This window comes from Bos taurus, chromosome 3 (assembly GCF_002263795.3).
Source record: "Bos taurus isolate L1 Dominette 01449 registration number 42190680 breed Hereford chromosome 3, ARS-UCD2.0, whole genome shotgun sequence".
NCBI classification, from domain to species: domain Eukaryota; kingdom Metazoa; phylum Chordata; class Mammalia; order Artiodactyla; family Bovidae; genus Bos; species Bos taurus.
The window spans coordinates 66485232-66503186 of NC_037330.1; the positions used below are offsets into that span (position 1 = coordinate 66485232).

At 39.8% G+C, this 17955-nt stretch overlaps 1 protein-coding gene across 1 annotated transcript; it reads right to left on the bottom strand.

Annotated features, from left to right (window-relative positions):
- Nucleotides 1-12776: 12776 nt before the first annotated feature.
- On the bottom strand, nucleotides 12777-13182 carry LOC781576 (large ribosomal subunit protein eL33-like). The gene has a single exon (XM_059885107.1). It carries the CDS (start codon nucleotides 13116-13118, stop codon nucleotides 12792-12794), a length of 327 nt encoding a protein of 108 aa, XP_059741090.1. The 5' UTR covers nucleotides 13119-13182; the 3' UTR covers nucleotides 12777-12791.
- Between the last annotated feature and the right edge of the window lie 4773 nt (nucleotides 13183-17955).

Below are 17955 nucleotides of genomic sequence, written 5' to 3' on the forward strand. Positions count from 1 at the left end.
GTGTCCCCTGCATTGGCAGGCCGACTCCTATCCACTGTACCACAAGGAAAGTCCAAGTCTGCATTCTTTAATGTCAGAATAGTGAGATTTGACCCTATAAAGAGAGTCTCCTGGGATAGGAGATACATGGCTATTCCACAGGCCCCAGCAAGAAGGATTTAATTTCTTGTGGAAGGAAGAACATGGGTGTTAATACCCACATCCAATTCTTGGAACCTGTGACTATGTTAGGATATATGGCAAAGGGGAATTAAAGCTGTAGATGGACTTAAGATTACTAACCAGATGACTTTGAAATAAACTGATTATTCTAGATTATGTGGATATGTGTGTGCATTCATGTTGAGTCGCTTCAGTCATTTCCGACTCTTTGCAACCCTATGGGCTGTAGCCCACCAGGCTCTCTGTCCATGAGATTCTCCATGCAAAAAAACTGGAGTCGGTTTCCATGTCCTTCCGGGGATCTTCCTGACCCAGGGATAGAACCCATAGCTCCCAAGTCTCCTGCATTGCAGGCTGATTCTTTACCCACTGAGCCACCTGGAAGTCCAGATACATATGTGTATAACTCCAAAAATGAAAACCATAATGTCTGAAAAATATACTGCTAAGATTAATAGCAAATTAGACATTCCAGAATAAAATTTCAAGTAAACTTGAAGATTGGATGAGAAAGTTACACCCAATTAAAAACTGCCTACTAGAAACTCACTTTAAATATAAAGACACAAACAGGTTAAAAATAAAAGGATGGGAGAAAATATACAATACTAACACTAGTCAAAAGATTCAGTGATCACTTTGCTATACACCTGAAACTGAAAACATTGTCAATCAACCATTCTCCAATATAAAGCAAAAAATTTTTAAATAAATAAATAGGATGGGATTATCACAAAGAAAGAAAGGTTCAGTGGCTATATTAACACCAAAGTAGAATTCAGAGCAAAAAATATTACCAGGACAGAGTCATTTCATAGTAATAATTGAGTTATTTAATTCAATGAACATAATAATCACAAAATTTTATGTACCAAATAACAGAACACAATTCATGAAACAAAGCCAATTAGAACTGCAAGGACAATAAACAAATCCACAAATTATCATCAGAGATTTCAATATCCCTCTCAAAAATTGATAAAACAAGTACACAGAAAAAGCAGTAACAATATGGAAAAAGGTTATTGATGCGGATTGTGTTCCCAAAAAAGATATGTTCAAGCCCTAGCCCCTAATGCCCATGAATGTGACTTTATTTTAGAAACAGTGTTTTTGCAAATACAATCAAGTTAAAATGAAGTTGTACTAGATGTACTATATGAGGGGGTCCTAACCCAACGATTGGTGTCTTTATCAGAAAAGGGAAATTAGGACATAGACAGGGAGAAAACCATGTGACAATGACCAGAGAGACTACAGTGATACATCTTCAAGCAGAAGAACACCAAGGATTGCCAGCAACCACCAGAAGCTAGGAAAAGCCAAAGAAATCCTCCCCAAGTGCCTTCAGAGACAGCATGACCCTGTTGATGTCTTGGTTTTTTATTTCTAGCTTCAAAAACGTCAGAGAATAAATTCCTACTGGTTTAAGCCACCCAGTCTGTGATACTTTGTTACAGTAGCCCTAGGAAACTAATACGACTGTCAACTAATTTGTCCTAATTGACATTTATAGGACACTCCACCCACCAATAGCGGAAAACATGCTCTTTTCAAGTGCAAAGTCAAACTATGGCTCATATTCCGGACCTTAAAACAAGCCCCAGTACATTTAACAATAAGAACAAGTATATTCTCTGATCAGAAAGAAAGTAAACAACAGGACTTCTCTGGTTGCTCAGTGGTAAATAATCCAACTGCCAATGCAGGAGACACAGGTTCAATCCCTAATCCAGGAAGACCCTACATGTCCAGGAGTAACTAAGCCCGTGCACTGCGACTACTGAGCCTGTGCTCTAGTGCCCAGGAGCCCACCCAGCACATCTACTGAAGCTGCACGCCTTAGAGCCCCTGCTCTGCAACAAGAGAAGCCATCGCAATGGGACTGTGCACCGCAACTGGAGAGTAGCCCCTTCTCACCAAAACTAGAGAAACGCCTGTGCACCAGCAATGACCCAGCACAGTCAAAAATAAATAAATAAATTTTTTTTAAAGAAAGTAAACTATAAGTCACTGGCAGAAGAATAGCTGGAAAATCCCCAGACATTTTTAAACTAAATAACACACTTCCTAATAATCTGTAGATAAAAGAAGACTGAGATAAAATATTTGCAAGTCATATATCTACAAACGTCTTTTATCTAGAATATATAAAGAATCTCAAAACTCATTAATAAGAAAATACATAGTCTCAGAAAAAAGGGGCAAAAGATTTTAATCAGCAAAATGAAGAGGCAATCTACTGAATGAGAGAAAACATTTGCAAACTACACATCTGACAAGGGCTTATAATCTAAAAATATATTTTAAACTCATGTAACTCAATAACAAAAAATAACAAATAATCCAATTAAAAATTAGCAAAGGCATTATTATAGAAATACAGATCAAAACTACAATGAGTTATCACCTCACACTGGTCAGAATGGACATCATTTAAAAATCTACAAACAATAAATGCTGGAGATGATGTGGAGAAAAGGGAAACTTCTTACACTGTTGGTGGGAATGCAAATTGATATAGCCACTATAGAAAACAGTATGGAGATTCCTTTAAAAACTAGGAATAGAACTACCATATGACCAACAATCCCACTTCTACAAATATACCCTGAGGAAGCCATAATTGAAAGAGACTCGTATACCCCAATGTTTGTTGCAGAACTTTTTACAATAGCTAGGACATGGAAGCAACCTAGATGTCCATCAACAGATGAATGGAAATAGAAATTGTGGCACATATATACAGTGGAATATTATTTAGCTATAAAAAAGAACACATTTGATGCAATTCTTATGAGGTGAATGTACCTGGAGCCTATTGTACAGAATGAAGTAGATCGGAAAAAGAAAGACAAATATTGTATATTAACACACATATGGAATCTTGAAAGATGGTACTAATGAATTTAGAAAGATGGTACTATTTGCAGGGCAGCAATGGAGATGCAGGCATAGAGACCAGACTTGTGGACATAGTAGGGGAAGGAGAGAGTGGGACAAATTGAGAGAGTAGCATGGAACCACATGCATTACCGTATGTAAAGTAGATAGCCAGTGGGAATTTGCTGTGTAACACAGGGAGCTCAACCCCATGCTCTGTGACAACCTAGACGGGTAGGATGGGGTGGGAGATGTGAGTAAGGTTCAAGAGGGAGGAGATATATGTATACCTGAGGCTGATTCATGTTGATGTATGGCAGAAACCAGCACAATATTCTAAAGCAATTATACTCCAATTAAAAAACAAAAATTTTAATGAACAAAGAATCTACTTGACATTTTTCCAAAAGAGATATTCAAATGGTCAACAGGTACATGAAAATGTGCCAAATATCACTAATCATTAGGGAAATGCAAGTCAAAACTAAAATGAGAAGATCACCTCATACCTGTTAGGGTAGCTAGCATCAAAAACATAAGAGATAACAAATCCTGGTGAGGATGTGGAGAAAAAGGAACACTTGGTGCATTATTGGGAATGCACAAATTGGAATGTGAATTGGTGCAGCCACTATGAAAAACAGTATGGAATTTCCTCAAAAATTAAAAGGAGAATTACCATATGATCCAGTGATTCCACTTCTGATTATATATACAAAGAAGTAAAATCACTGTCCTGAAGAGACATCTGCATCCCCATGCTCACTGTGGCATTATTTACAATAGCCAAAACATGGAGGAAATGAGTGAAATTAGTCAAAAGGTACAAATTTCCAGTTATAAGATGAATAAGTCTGGAGATGTAATGCAGAGCATAGTGACTATAGTTAACAACAGTGTACAGTATACATATATATATATATATATATATATATACACTATGATTCTAGTTATATAAAAATCTAGAAAATACAAACCAATCTCTTGTGACAGAGAGAAGGGGAAGCAAGAGGGAGGAGGCAGACAGAAAGGATAAGGAGGGAGAGATTACAAAAGAACATGAGGATAATAATAATAATAGAGGACACGAGGAAATGGCTAGTGGGAAGCTGCGGGGAGCTCCGTTTAGTGCTCTGTGGTGACCTAGAGGGTGGGATTGGCAGGGAGAAGTGGAAAGAAGATCCAATAGGCAGAGGATATATGTATACATACAGTTGACTCACTTCATTGTACAGCAGAAAGTAACACAATATTGTAAAGAAAATATACCTCAATAAAAATAAATAAATATTTTTTAAAGAAAAAAGAACATGAGGAAACTTTGGGGGCTGATAGATACGTTCACTGTCTTGATTGTGGTAATGATTTCACAGGTACACTATGTCAAAAGCCATTAAATTGTATGCCTTTGAAAAAGTATAGTATAGTTTATTGTATGCCAGTTATATGTTTTTAGGTGTGGAGTAAAGATCAAGGCAAACAGTGAGCCACAGATCACAGTCACAATTGACTGAGTCAAAAGCTGATCTGATACTATCCAGAAGACTCACAAATTTCTGCTGCCTAGGACCTGCTCACAGACACCACTCCCTGAAATCCACCTTTCTGTTCTTATGAGCCTGCTTTGTTCCTCACAGCTACATGTAATCTTATAATAAAGCTTTCTCCATAATCTAGAGTTAACCTGGTTGACTGTTTCTTAAAGCCAAAAATCCAAACTAAAAACTGGTTGACTCTCTGTTTCTTAAAGCCAAAAATCCAAGCTAAAAATGTCTTTGATGGAAACCTAGACGGTCAAGGCAAGTGGGCAGATTACAACAGGTAGGATTTAAATGTTTAATATAAAGGTGTCTGCTGCTGCTGCTGCTGCTGCTAAGTCGCTTCAGTCGTGTCCGACTCTGTGCAACCCCATAGACGGCAGCCCACCAGGCTCCCCCGTCCCTGGGATTCTCCAGGCAAGAACACTGGAGTGGGTTGCCATTTCCTTCTCCAATGCATGAAAGTGAAAAATGAAAGTGAAGTTGCTCAGTCATGTCCGACTCTTCGCGACCCCATGGACTAAAGCCTACCAGGCTCCTCCACCCATGGGATTTTCCAGGCAAGAGTACTAGCCTAAATAAATTCCTCAGAATCCAAAAACTTGCAAATATGAATGAGAAAAGTTCCATTAAGTGGTATTTGATACATGTTTATGGAACTACTATAGATCTCTAAAGAATCAGTGTGAACTAGAAAGGGATCAAAAGATAAAAGGGAAATCATATCTTTTTATTGAAATATAGCTGATTTAAAATGTATTAGTTTTGGTGTACAGCATGGGAAATGATATCTTAATTTCCCAAATATGTAAGGGATAGATTCTACAACTTTCACATCATGAGTTTGACATCAGTTCCAGGAAGAATTCTGAAAGACACAAAGTGGATGCATATGAGTTCATTCAAAAGAAAACAGCTGTCACCAAAAGCCAATATAGAGCCAGTCACAGCAAGTCACACTACTCTGAAATCATTTCCTTTATGACAGAATTTATAATCTGGAAGATCATCAAAGTGTCTTTCTCTTTCATTAAAAGTTGGTTTTTCTCCAGAATTCTGTCCTTAGCATCGAGTAGAGTTGCTAATTCAGTCAGATGTAAACTTGGAGCTTCTAAGAAGAAATGACTGAAGAGAATCTGCCTGGGTGTGAAGAAAACACAAAAGAAAACAGAATTAAGCAATGAAGACAGAGTTCAGATGATATTTGAGCCCCTGGATCTCCAGCTCTACTTAGAGTTGGACCTACCTTTGACTTTTTAGACGTTCGTCGATATTCCTCCATCACTTTCTTACTTGCTTGACAGCTTGCTTGCTTATTTGCTTACTTCATTTATTTATGTATTTCGTCATTTTGGCCGACCTTTTGTTGATCTGAGCTGTAGCTTTTGTCATTTGCAACCAGTTGTTCATACTAATACATTTGTATTATTTGTATTTGTTTTTTTAATATAAATTTATTTATTTTAACTGGATTTGAATGAATGTTTGTTCAACATCATACTTAGTTAAAAGTTTCTCCGCACTTCATTTTATCAGACTTGATTAGCAGCACTATGAGCCACTTTGGCACTAACATTTTAAAACTATATAGTGAAGTTGCATTTCATCCAAAACAGGGTGCCCAGCATGATGAAGAATCTTGAAGCAGATAGATAAGAAACTGAGGGTGTTTACTCTGCAGAAGAGAAGACACGGTAGCTGCCTTCAAATATTTGACAGGCTCTCATGTATTAAAGTGTATAGATTTGTTCTGGAGTGCCAAGGAGTAAAATTTAGAGGAAAGCAGATTTTAGTTCACCTGTGCTCATTTTTTGTGCTCAATTCATTTTGGCTAACCTGTGAAGAACACTAAAGATGAGGTTCAGGACTTTGCTGGTGGTCCATTGGTTAAGAATCCACCTGCCAATGCAAGGGATAAGGGTTTGATCCCTGGCCCAGGAAGACTTAACACATCATGGGGCAACTAAGTCCATACAGCAAAACTACTTAGGCCATGCTCTGCAACCACTGAGCCCGTGAGACCTAAAGCCTGTGCTCTGCAACAAGAGAAACTACTTCAATGAGAAGCCCATGCACTACAGCTAGAGAGAAGCCCACACTCACCGCAACTAGAGAAAGCCCGCACACAGTGACAAAGATCCAGCACAGTTCAGTTCAGTAGCTCAGTTGTGTCTGACACTTTGCAACCCCATGGACTGCAGCACGCCAGGCTTCCCTGTCCATCACCAATCCCCACAGCTTGCTCAAACTCATGTCCATCGAGTTAGTGATGCCATTCAACCATCTCATCTTCTGTTGTCCCCTTCTTCTCCTGCCTTCAACCTTTCCCAGCATCAGAGTCTTTTCCAATGAGTCAGTTCTTCATATCAGGTGGCCAAAGTATCAGAGTTTCAGCTTCAGCATCAGTCCTTCCAATTAATATTCAGGATTGATTTCCTTTATAATTGACTGGTTTGATCTCCTTGCCATCTAAGAGACTCTCAAGAGTCTTCTCCAATACCACAGTTCAAAATAGACCCAGCACAGCCAAAAATAAATAAATAAAAAGGAAGTACATCATTCCAGCCCATTCCAACAGTAAGATACTATGATATAGTCAATATACTCTATCACATATTTCTCTGATTACTTGTACAGATAAGAATAGCCTTAGGAAGGACTTCCCTGGTGGCCCAGTGTTAAACTCCACCTTGCAATGCAGGGGCATGCATTAAGTCACTAAGTTATGTCTGACTCTTTGCAACAACATAGACCATAGCTCACCAGGCTCCTCTGTCCATTGGATTTTCCCAGCAAGAACACTGGAGTGGGTTACCATGCCCTCCTCTGGGTGATCTTCCTGACCCAGGAATCAAACCCACACCTCCTGCGTCTCTTGCATTGCAGGTGGATTCTTTACGCTGAGCCACCTGGTCCCTTCCAAGGCAGGGAGTCCAGGTTCAATTCCTGATCGGGGACCTAAGATCCCACATGCCACAGAGTGTGGCCAAAAAAAGAAAATAGCCCTAGGAAAATTTTAGCAGATGTTTATTGAGTGTTTCCTATGTGCCAGGAACCATGTGTCTTTATACTTACTTATACCTCCATCCTTCCATCGCTGATACCATGGCATCTCTGTAAAACTAAAAACATTTCAATACTACCACTGGTTCATACATACATACAGAATTTCATATTCTTGTTAATCCATAAAGAATTTCATATTCTTGTTAAAATTAAAATAATTTCAGGAAATAAAATGTAGCTCCTATTTAATTTGAGTATCAGATTTGGATAAAAGCTCAAATAACTCTGCACATGGTCCGTAATCCAATTTCCCAATTGTGTAGTTGAGCATCTTAGAATCCAAGTCAGATATTGTTAACTGACCATCCAACAGCTACTCTCTATTGTTTCTTGCTAAGAGATCCTGATTCAATTAGATAGGTGATATGCTCAGCCTCAATGAGTGAATCATATATTCGTTCCATATATATTTATTCAGTACCTCTTATGCACCAAGCACTCAAGACTCTAAGGCTATAAATGAAATAGCAGACAAAGTCCTATCGGTTTGAAGTTTTAATTCTAGTACAGAAAGACAGATCAGAAACAATAAATATACTACTACAGCAAATTAAATGGTTAATTACATGATTTATGGCATTATGAAGAAAAAGTAGAGCAGAATAAAGGGAATGGAAATGCCAGTGGTAGAGTTTGGAAGCAGGTTGCAGTATTAAATAGAGTGATCAGAATAGGCCTCATTGAGAAGGTGAGAGAGTTGAGCAAAGCCTTGAAGGAGGTGGTGTAGGAGTGAAACAGGCTGATATCAAAGGGAAAATCATTCCATGCAAATCAAAACTACAATGAGCTACCACTTCACATCTGTCAGAATGACCATGATTAAAAAGTCTACAAATAAATGCTGGAAAAGATACAGAGAAAAGGGAGAAGGAAATGGCAACCCACTCCAATATTGTTGCCTGAAGAATCCCATGGACAGAGGAGCCTGGAAGGCTACAGTCCATGGGGTTGCAAAGAAGCGAATTAGCATAGTTGTTATATAGCAATAAAATGTATTTGTATGCATTTATGTGTCTCCAACTCAGTTGTAAATGTCTTAAGAGCAGAGAATATAACTGTCATTTTTATATTCTCAAATTTCTCCACTAATGCCTAGTAAAATCATAGGCAATCAGTAAATATTTACTGAATGAATGTACTTGCCTCTAGAAACCTAAAGTTCAATGCATAAATACATAAAATTTTGACTGTTAAAAAAAAAAAGATACAGAGAAAAGGAAATCTTCCTACATTCTTGGTGAAAATGTAAGTTGGTGCAGCCACTATGTAAGACAGTTTGGAGTTTCCTCAAAACACTGAAAACATAATTACCATATGATCCAGCAATCCCACTCCTGGACATATAACTAAAGTATAATTTAAAGATACATGCACCCCAATATTCACAGCAATACTATTCACAATAGGCAAAACATGGAAACAACCTAAATATCCATCAACAAAGGAATGGATGAAGAAGATGTGATACATATATACAATGGAATACTGCTCAGCCATTTGCAGCAAAATGGATGGACCTAGAGACTATCACACTAAGTGAATTAAGTCAGACAGAGAAAGACAAATAGTATATTACACCACTTGTATGTGCAATCTAAAATATGGCACAAACGAACTTACCGGCAAAGCACAAATAGATTCACAGACATAGAGAATAGACTTGTTGTTGGAAAGGGAGTTGGGGGAGGAAGAACTGGGAGTTTGGGTTAGTGGATACAAGCTATTGTATGTATAATGGATAGACAACAAGGTCTTACTGTATAGCACAGGGAACTATATTCAATATCCTATAATAAACCATAATGGAAAAGGATATGAAAGAGAATGTATGTAGATGTATACCTGAATCACTTTGCCATACAGCAGAAATTAACACATTATAAATTAGCCATACATCATTTTTTTTTAAGATAGAGAAAAGCATTCCAGACACAGGACACAACTTGAGCAAAGACGCTGAGGAAGGATAACTGGCAAGTCAGAGGCAGAGCAAGGAGGCCAGTAGGACAGCAGAGGAGCTCACAGAGGGGAGAGCAGTAGATGATGAAGTCAGAGAAGACACAAGGGTCGGATGAAGCAAGACCCTGTAAGCATTAGAAGTCTTTGCATTTGAAGTAAGCATTGAAGGGACCCTTCAATGGGTTTTGAACAGAGAACTGAAATCAGTTTTTAATCAGTTAAAAATTGATTTCAATTTTGGAAGGCTCACTCTGACTACTGTATTGAGAATAGGCTGTATAATGGCTAATATAGACACAGAAAGACTAGTTTGGAGGCTACCACAGTGACCCAAATAGAAGAGGATGGTGTTTTGTATCAGAATGGTAGCAACATAGGTGGTTAATAGGGATCAGATTTTGAATATATTTTGAAAGTAGAACCAACACAATTGCTCATGGGTTGGATGTAAAGTATGAGAGAGAAGTTGTTTGCCTCCAAGGTTTTTAGTCTGGCCAACTAGAAGAATGAAAGTGGTCATCAAATAAAAAGAAAGAAGTTAGAACAAATTTATAAAGGAACAGCAGGAGTTCACTTTTAGACATAAACTGCATGAGAGATCTGACCTGGAGATATAAATGTGGACATTATTGCCTTCAGTTCAGTTCAGTTCAGTTCAGTCGCTCAGTCTTGTCCGACTCTTTGCGACCCCATGAATCGCAGCACGCCGGGCCTCTCTGTCCATCACCAACTCCCAGAGTTCACTCAAACTCACGTCCGTCGGTGATGCCATCCAGCCATCTCATCCTCTGTCGTCCCCTTCTCCTCCTGCCCCCAATCCCTCCCAGCATCAGTCTTTTCCAATGAGTCACCTCTTCGCATGAGGTGCCCAAAGTACTGGAGTTTCAGCTTTAGCATCATTCCTTCCAAAGAAATCCCAGGACTGATCTCCTTTAGAATGGACTGGTTGGATCTCCTTGCAGTCCAAGGGACTCTCAAGAGTCTTCTTGCCTTGTTAATGGTATTTAAACCATAAGACTGGAAGACATCTCTAAGGGTGACTATGGATAAAGAAGAGAATCAAAGACTGAGAGCAAGCCAATGTAAGAGGTCAGGAGAAGAGAAGGGACACCATGGGAGGTTGACAGAAACAATAGTGAGATGGAAAAAAGGCATGAAACCCTGCCAAGAGCCTTATCCCCATCATCCTGACAGAAAGATTGGGAAAGGATGCAGGAGCCTGCAAGTGACTCAAGCCTCCACAATAAAGGCCTAGCGAGAGTCAGAATGCTCATTTCCAAATGTCTGGCTCTCCATGAAAACTTTTGAATTGAGTGAAAATGAAAATACAGCATATCAAAATTTGAAGGTTGCAGCTTAAACAATACTTAGAAGGAAATTTAGAGCATTAAATCTTTTTTTTTTTTTCCCCCCCTGGGGAAAGTTTTATTTATTTATTTTTTTTTAAATTTTTTCTCTCTAATTTTATTTTATTTTTAAACTTTACATAATTGTATTAGTTTTGCCAAATATCAAAATGAATCCACCACAGGTATACATGTGTTCCCCATCCCGAACCCTCCTCCCTCCTCCCTCCCCATACCATCCCTCTGGGCCGTCCCAGTGCACCAGCCCCAAGCATCCAGCATCATGCATCGAACCTGGACTGGTATGGTACTGGCACAAAGACAGAAATATTGATCAATGGAATAAAATAGAAAGCCCAGAGATAAATCCACGCACATATGGACACCTTATCTTCGACAAAGGAGGCAAGAATATACAATGGATTAAAGACAATCTCTTTAACAAGTGGTGCTGGGAAATCTGGTCAACCACTTGTAAAAGAATGAAACTGGACCACTTTCTAACACCATAGAGCATTAAATCTTTATGTTAGAAAGGAAGAAAATTCTCAAATCAGTTATCTAAGTTTCTGACTTTAGAAACTAGAAAAGATGAGCATAGTAAAACCAAGCAGAAAGATAGAAAAAATAAGGATAACAGCAGAAATCTATAAGGAAAGAAAAGCAATAAGATAGAAAAGCAATAGAAAAAGCTAAATAAAACAAAAAGCTGATTCTTAGAAAAGATCAGTAACATTTGTAAACTCCTAGCCAGACTGATCAAGAAAAGAAGAGAGAAGACACAAATTATAAAATATCAGGAATGGAAGGGAGCATATCATTAGATAAATCTACACCTAGGAAAAGAATAATAAAAGAATATTATTTTATAAAAACTCCATGCCTATAAATAAAATGGATGAATTCCTTGAAAGTCACACTGCCCAAACTCACTCAAGAGAAAACAGATAACCAGTCCTACACCTATGGGAATTTATCTGTATTTGCTATTCATGTACCTGCAAGGTTTTGCCCCAGATCTTTATATTCAGCACCCAGCTCAAGAGTGAAAAGGCTTTCTCTGACCCCTCTAACTAAAGTAGGAATTTGGTGTTACAGTCTTCAAAGTATTTATACCATGTGAAGTTATCTTGTTTATGTTTTATGTATGTGTTCCTGTCTGTCTCCCTACTTGACTGTCTTGTTCACTAGTGTAGCTGCAGGACTTAGCCCAGTGCATGTAAGGCGGCAGACCTTCCACAATAAAATGAAGAGTACTTCAAAGTCCATTTCCTAACAGTCTCCAATTTCTCTGGACTAAGATGGATCCACCTGGAGTGCAGACTTCAACAGTCCAACTTCTCCATCTAAAGCCCAAGCGGATGACTCCTTCTACTAGGTATTGTTCTCCTAGTCCCACTACCCCGAAGACTGAAGGAATTAAATAAATTCAACTAATCTGAAATGCTGGGAAAAGATGACGGCAGGAGGAGAAGGGGATGACAGAGGATGAGAGGGTTGGATGGCATCACTGATTCAATGGACATGAGTTTGAGTAAACTCTGGGAGTTGGTGATGGACAAAGAGGCCCAGCATGCTGCATTCCATGGGGTCGCAAAGAGTCGGACACGACTGAGCGACTGAACTGGACTGAACTGAAATCTGCAATAAAACACCAACCAGGAAACAGAGGCAAACAAAATATTCTTTTGCTTAAATGTCTAAATGTGGTAGAAAAAATCTTTTTTCCGTTCCTGCTTCCCATTTACATGCACATTTAATCATCACAACAAACCTGAAGATTAGGTATTGTTATATTTCTTTTTTTTTTTTTTACAAATCCACACTTTTATTTATTTTAAGAAGTTTTAAGCATCACACGAATTCTGTGTCCAATGGCCTTAGCAGGAAGGTTGCTTCGGAATTTGGCACAAACCATGCCACTGTTTCCATGAGCTTGAGTTATCTTTCCCCAGATTACTCTGGTTTTGTTAGGTTTTCCACCAGGAGTTACTGTGTTGTTCTTTGCTTTGTACACATAAGCACATCTCTTGCCTAAATAGAATTCAGTTTCATCTCGAGCATATACACCTTCAATTTTCAGGAGAGCAGTGTGTTCCCTTTGGTTCCGTAGACCCCGTTTATAGCCAGCAAAGATGGCCTTGGACCACAGCCTTCCAGACATATTTGTCGTTTTAGAAGTCCCGTTCCCAGCAGGCCTTCACAGGGTCCAAGATGGCTGAAAGAGCAGGTATTATATTTCTTTTTATAGATGAGGAAGCTGAAATAAGTCACACAACTATTAATTGCAGAGCCAGAGGTGAAATCCTGGCTGATGGGTGCCAGAAACTGGGCCCTCAAAAACCAACAAACAATACTGAGCTCCTAACATTAAAAGGTAGATTCCCTGCCTGAAAGATCCAGGGCACTTTTCTCTTCCCTCCATCCTATTCAACAAACCATCCATACCAGAGCAGACTAAGAGGATAGTCCCTGGGGCAGCATGATCCTATCTAGACAAGGCAGGGAGAGAGGGGGATTCCAGATAAAAGGGGGCCCAAAGGAGGAAGAGAAAAGTTTTTCCTTACTGACCATAATAGATGTCTGCACATGGCATGACCCTGTACAAAGAACTCACTCTTTTTTACTCAAGCCCAAAGTGAAATACTATTTTTTACCTTATCTCAGCAATTTCTATATGACTGACTGCAGATGGGGCTTTCCCAGTGGCTCAAGAGGCCCAGGTTTAATCGCTGGGCAGGAAGATTCCCTGGAGAAGGGAATGGCAACCCACTCTAATGTTCTTGCCTGGAGAATCCCATAGACAGAGGAGCCTGGTGGGTTACTGCTCATGGAGTCAGGACATTTTGCCCAAAGCCCTTCGGATGCCAGCTTCCTCATAACAATTAGTAACCGTGAGCGTTTTGAGCTACAGCATGAATGTCCTGCATAGTTCTTTCACTGGAAAAAAAGTAAACCTAAATCAAAAGAGATTTTCTGCCAAATTTGTTCCCTCAAATAAAAAGCACAATTTTTTGTCCAGCCAAGAGGAAAAAATTTAACTTAAAAAAAAAACTCACCTGAAAAGCCCAATTCCTTGGGTAAATAAGGTCAGATAACTTGACACCTAACACACAACATATAATCTCCTGAAAGACTTAATAATTCTTTCACACCAGGCCCAGTAATGTTGCCAATGTAGCCAATAAGCCCGTCAGGAAAAGTCAACAACTCGGGTTTTCTTGCTAAAAGAGATCTGCTCTTTACTGATTCCAAATACTGTATCTACTTCCATGGTTCTCAACCTACTAGACTTACCCTTTCCCTTTTCAACACTACTCCCTGGACAGCCCTAAAATGGAATTTATGCAAAACTATAACCTATCTACTGGAGAAGGCGATGGCACCCCACTCCAGTACTCTTGCCTGGAAAATCCCATGGACAGAGGAGCCTGGTAGGCTGCAGTCCATGGGGTCTCGAAGAGTCGGACACGACTGAGCGACTTCACTTTCACTTTTCACTTTCATGCATTGGAGAAGGAAATGGCAACCCACTCCAGTGTTCTTGCCTGGAGAATCCCAGGGATGGGGAAGCCTGATGGCCTGCCGTCTATGGGGTCGCACAAAGTTGGATTTAGCAGCAGCATAACCTATCTACACACATGACTTTTAATAAACCAACATAATGCCCTGACTATAACACAAAGGAGAAACAAAAATAATAGAATTTTTAATAAAATGCTCAGGCACAGCAATACACGAAGATTAGTGAAACAGTTGATGCATCTACATGTGGAATCCATGGGAATTTGACTTCTAACAAAGACTGATTTAGGTATGTTGTGTTGGGCATGCAAATGCCAAAAGCAGCCTGGTCACTGGGTGACGAGGTTTTCCAAAATGGGGAACAACCCTTGGTAAAGTCTGAAGCTAATCATGTACACTCTTCCTTCAATTTACACAACTTTTGTGGTCACAGAAAATCCAACCTATTTTTAACCCATAGAAAAAGTACTATGAGTAATATGTAAAGCTACTTCCCAGGTGATGAAAAGAATCTGCCTGCCAATGCAGGGGATGCAAGAGACACTGATTCAGTCCCTGGGTTGGGAAGATTCCCTGGCTCTGGAGTAAGAAATGGCAACCTACTCAACTATTCTTGCCTGGAAAATTCCATGGAGTGGGAAGCCTGATGGGCTACAGCCCATGGGGTCACAGAGTCGGACACAACTGAGAACACACACAGCACATATATGCAAAGTGTTATTAGGTTCCAGACTCATAAACAACCTTTTCACCTACTTGAGTGACTGATGAGACATTCAAAAGTTATGTAGGATATCAAGCAATTCTTCCTTGTAAAAGACTGTCCTGCAGATTGCAAACTCATTGTAGCCCTGGCGCATAAGATGCCGATAGCAATGTCTCACGCAACCAAAACATCCCCCAATTTTCCAACACGCCCTCTAGGTACAGTATCATTCTTGTGATGATCAGACATACTTTTATCCATGTGTTTATGAAAATAAGAACATTTTAAAAGAAATCCACTTCAAAGTTCAATTTTTTTCAGACTTAGCTTTGACTCTATATCTGTTACCTACATCAGAAGAGTACAAATATGAGTTTTGGAGTCATATCTGAGTTTAAGGGCTTCCCAGGTGGCACTAGTGGTAAAGAACATGCTTGCCAATGCAGGAGACCTAAGAGACACAAGTTCAATCCCTGGGAAAGGAAAATCCTCTGGAGGAGGGAATGGCAACTCACTCTAGTATTCTTGCCTGGAGAATCTCACAGACAGAAGAGCCTGGTGGGCTACAGTCCACAGGGTCATAAAGAGTCAGACATGACTGAAGCAACTTAGCACACACACATCTGTGTTTAAATCTCAATTTCATCACTAACTACCTGAGTAACCTTAAGCAATCCCTTAATCTCTCTGATCTCCAGCTCTTTTCAATGAAAGAAAGAAAGGATGCCTTGGTAGCAGGACCACAAACTTGACTCACACCCAACTCAGTGATGTCTTGATTGTCCATAAACAAATCTGGTACTTCTCCCAGGCTCCCATTCACTAGTTAATGGGAAAGAATTAACTGCAGTTTAAATTCAATCCAATGTGCTAATTTAAACAATCCCTTTGGGCAGTATTGAGAATCTTTAGTCAGAAAAAAATGTTTAGATTCTCAGCCTGTGTTCTGTGTTTGAGACCTGTGAAGTTGGGCCTCTCATCTGGTTTAAGGCTCTGCTATCACAATCTTGGGCTTCCCAAGTGGCACAATGGTAAAGAATCTGCCTGCCAAAGCAGAAGACACAAGAGACTCCAGCCCAATCCCTGAGTCTGGAAGATCCCTGGAAGAGAAAATGGTAACCTGCTTGAGTATTCTCCCCTGGGAAATCCCATGGACAGAGGAGACTGCCAGGCTGCAGTCCATGGGGTGGCTACAGTTCATGGGGTCACAATGAGTCAGACACAATTGAGCACATCACAGTCCTAAAATCATTAGTCTTTGAACAAAGTGTTTGTATTTCTGTTTTGCACTAGGCCCAGAAAATTATATAGCCAGTCTGGGCCTTCAGACAGCTGCCTCCTTGCCTAGCTTCTGTCCTGAAGATAACAACTGGGCATATGAAGACGAGGTATGAATGAGTCCTCATGACACTGATGGAAGGCTCTCCTGGCTTCACAGAGTCATTGGAATGCATTAGAAAGTTAATACTGGTCTCAAGATAGTGACCATTACTCACTGGGGCTTCTAGCTTGGTCAGGATCCAGCAACACTTCTGCATGACTCAACCTCACCCCTGTGATGCTGGCTGCAGACTGTACAGTGATTTCTCAGTCCATTATCCAGTCTACTGGCCTGGCAGTCCACCCTGTCTTGTCAGGGCAGGATGGAAAGATGGTGCCTTGGGAAGCCTACTGGCTTTTGTCACATCATCCATAAAATATGGGAAGTAGGAGCATCGTAGGAAAAATAAAACTGCAAGATCTCCTTTTGACCCTGGTGTTGTGGTCATACCCTCAAGTTGGTACAGATGGACAGAATAAAGATGAGATTTCTAGAGCCCCCAACTTGGAAACAGGCAACATCTCCCCTCTTTACCCTTACTATTGCTCTCATTTTTGAGATATAATTTGTTTCAAGCCATGGGGAAAAGTTATAAGACATAAATTATTATCTTCTCTTCCTATTTCCTTCCACAATCTCCTTGGCCAAAAAGTATGTGTGTTGGGGGTGGGGGGATCTTTACATTTAGTACATCATATCCTCCTACTTCTTGATGTCAATTCTGTTAAGCCTTAACTGTGGACAAGATGCCTTCTCTATATGATGGGAACCCCCTATGATCTGAGCTTTCTAGGCTCAGCTAGTGATGTGTGAAATGGAAATAATTTGGCAAACCCTCCATCTCCACAGCAACTGACTAAGAGGGTCAAAGCTCACCTTCTCCTTGTCTAGGACAATAAACCTCATGGCTCCCCCTCAGAAGTCTGCCCTTTGCAAATAAAACTATGACAGAAGAGGGAAATTTAAAGGCATCTATTTAATATTTGCAAAAATATTAAGCCAAGAACATTTATTTTGCAGATTAGTTTTGGTTTTTAGGTTTCTTCTCTTTCAGCAACCCAACATTTTCCTTGGGCTTCCCTGGTGGCTCAGCAGTAAAGAATCCACCTGCAATGCAGGAGACCCAGGTTCAATCCCTTAGTCAGGAAGATCCCCTGGAGGAGGGCATGGCAACCCACTCCAGTATTCTTGCCTGGAAGAATTCCATGGACAGAGGAGGCTGGGAGACTACAATCCATGAGGTCACAAAGAGTTGGATACAACTGAGCAACTAAATACACACCTTTTCCTTTTACAACTAATTCTTGAGTATAGACACTATCCAAAGCAATCCAAAAGAGATTCTACACAATATTTAGGGATGGAATCAGCTCCACTCCTAATCTCCTCTCTGAATCATAGCTCTGTATCTTTCTTTAAGTGGTCCATTGGGTCCTGACTTTGCATATA

Coding starts and splice junctions, on each gene's coding strand:
- LOC781576 (XM_059885107.1), bottom strand. CDS start 13,118: ATGTCTGGAAGGCTGTGGTCCAAGGCCATCTTTGCTGGCTATAAACGG.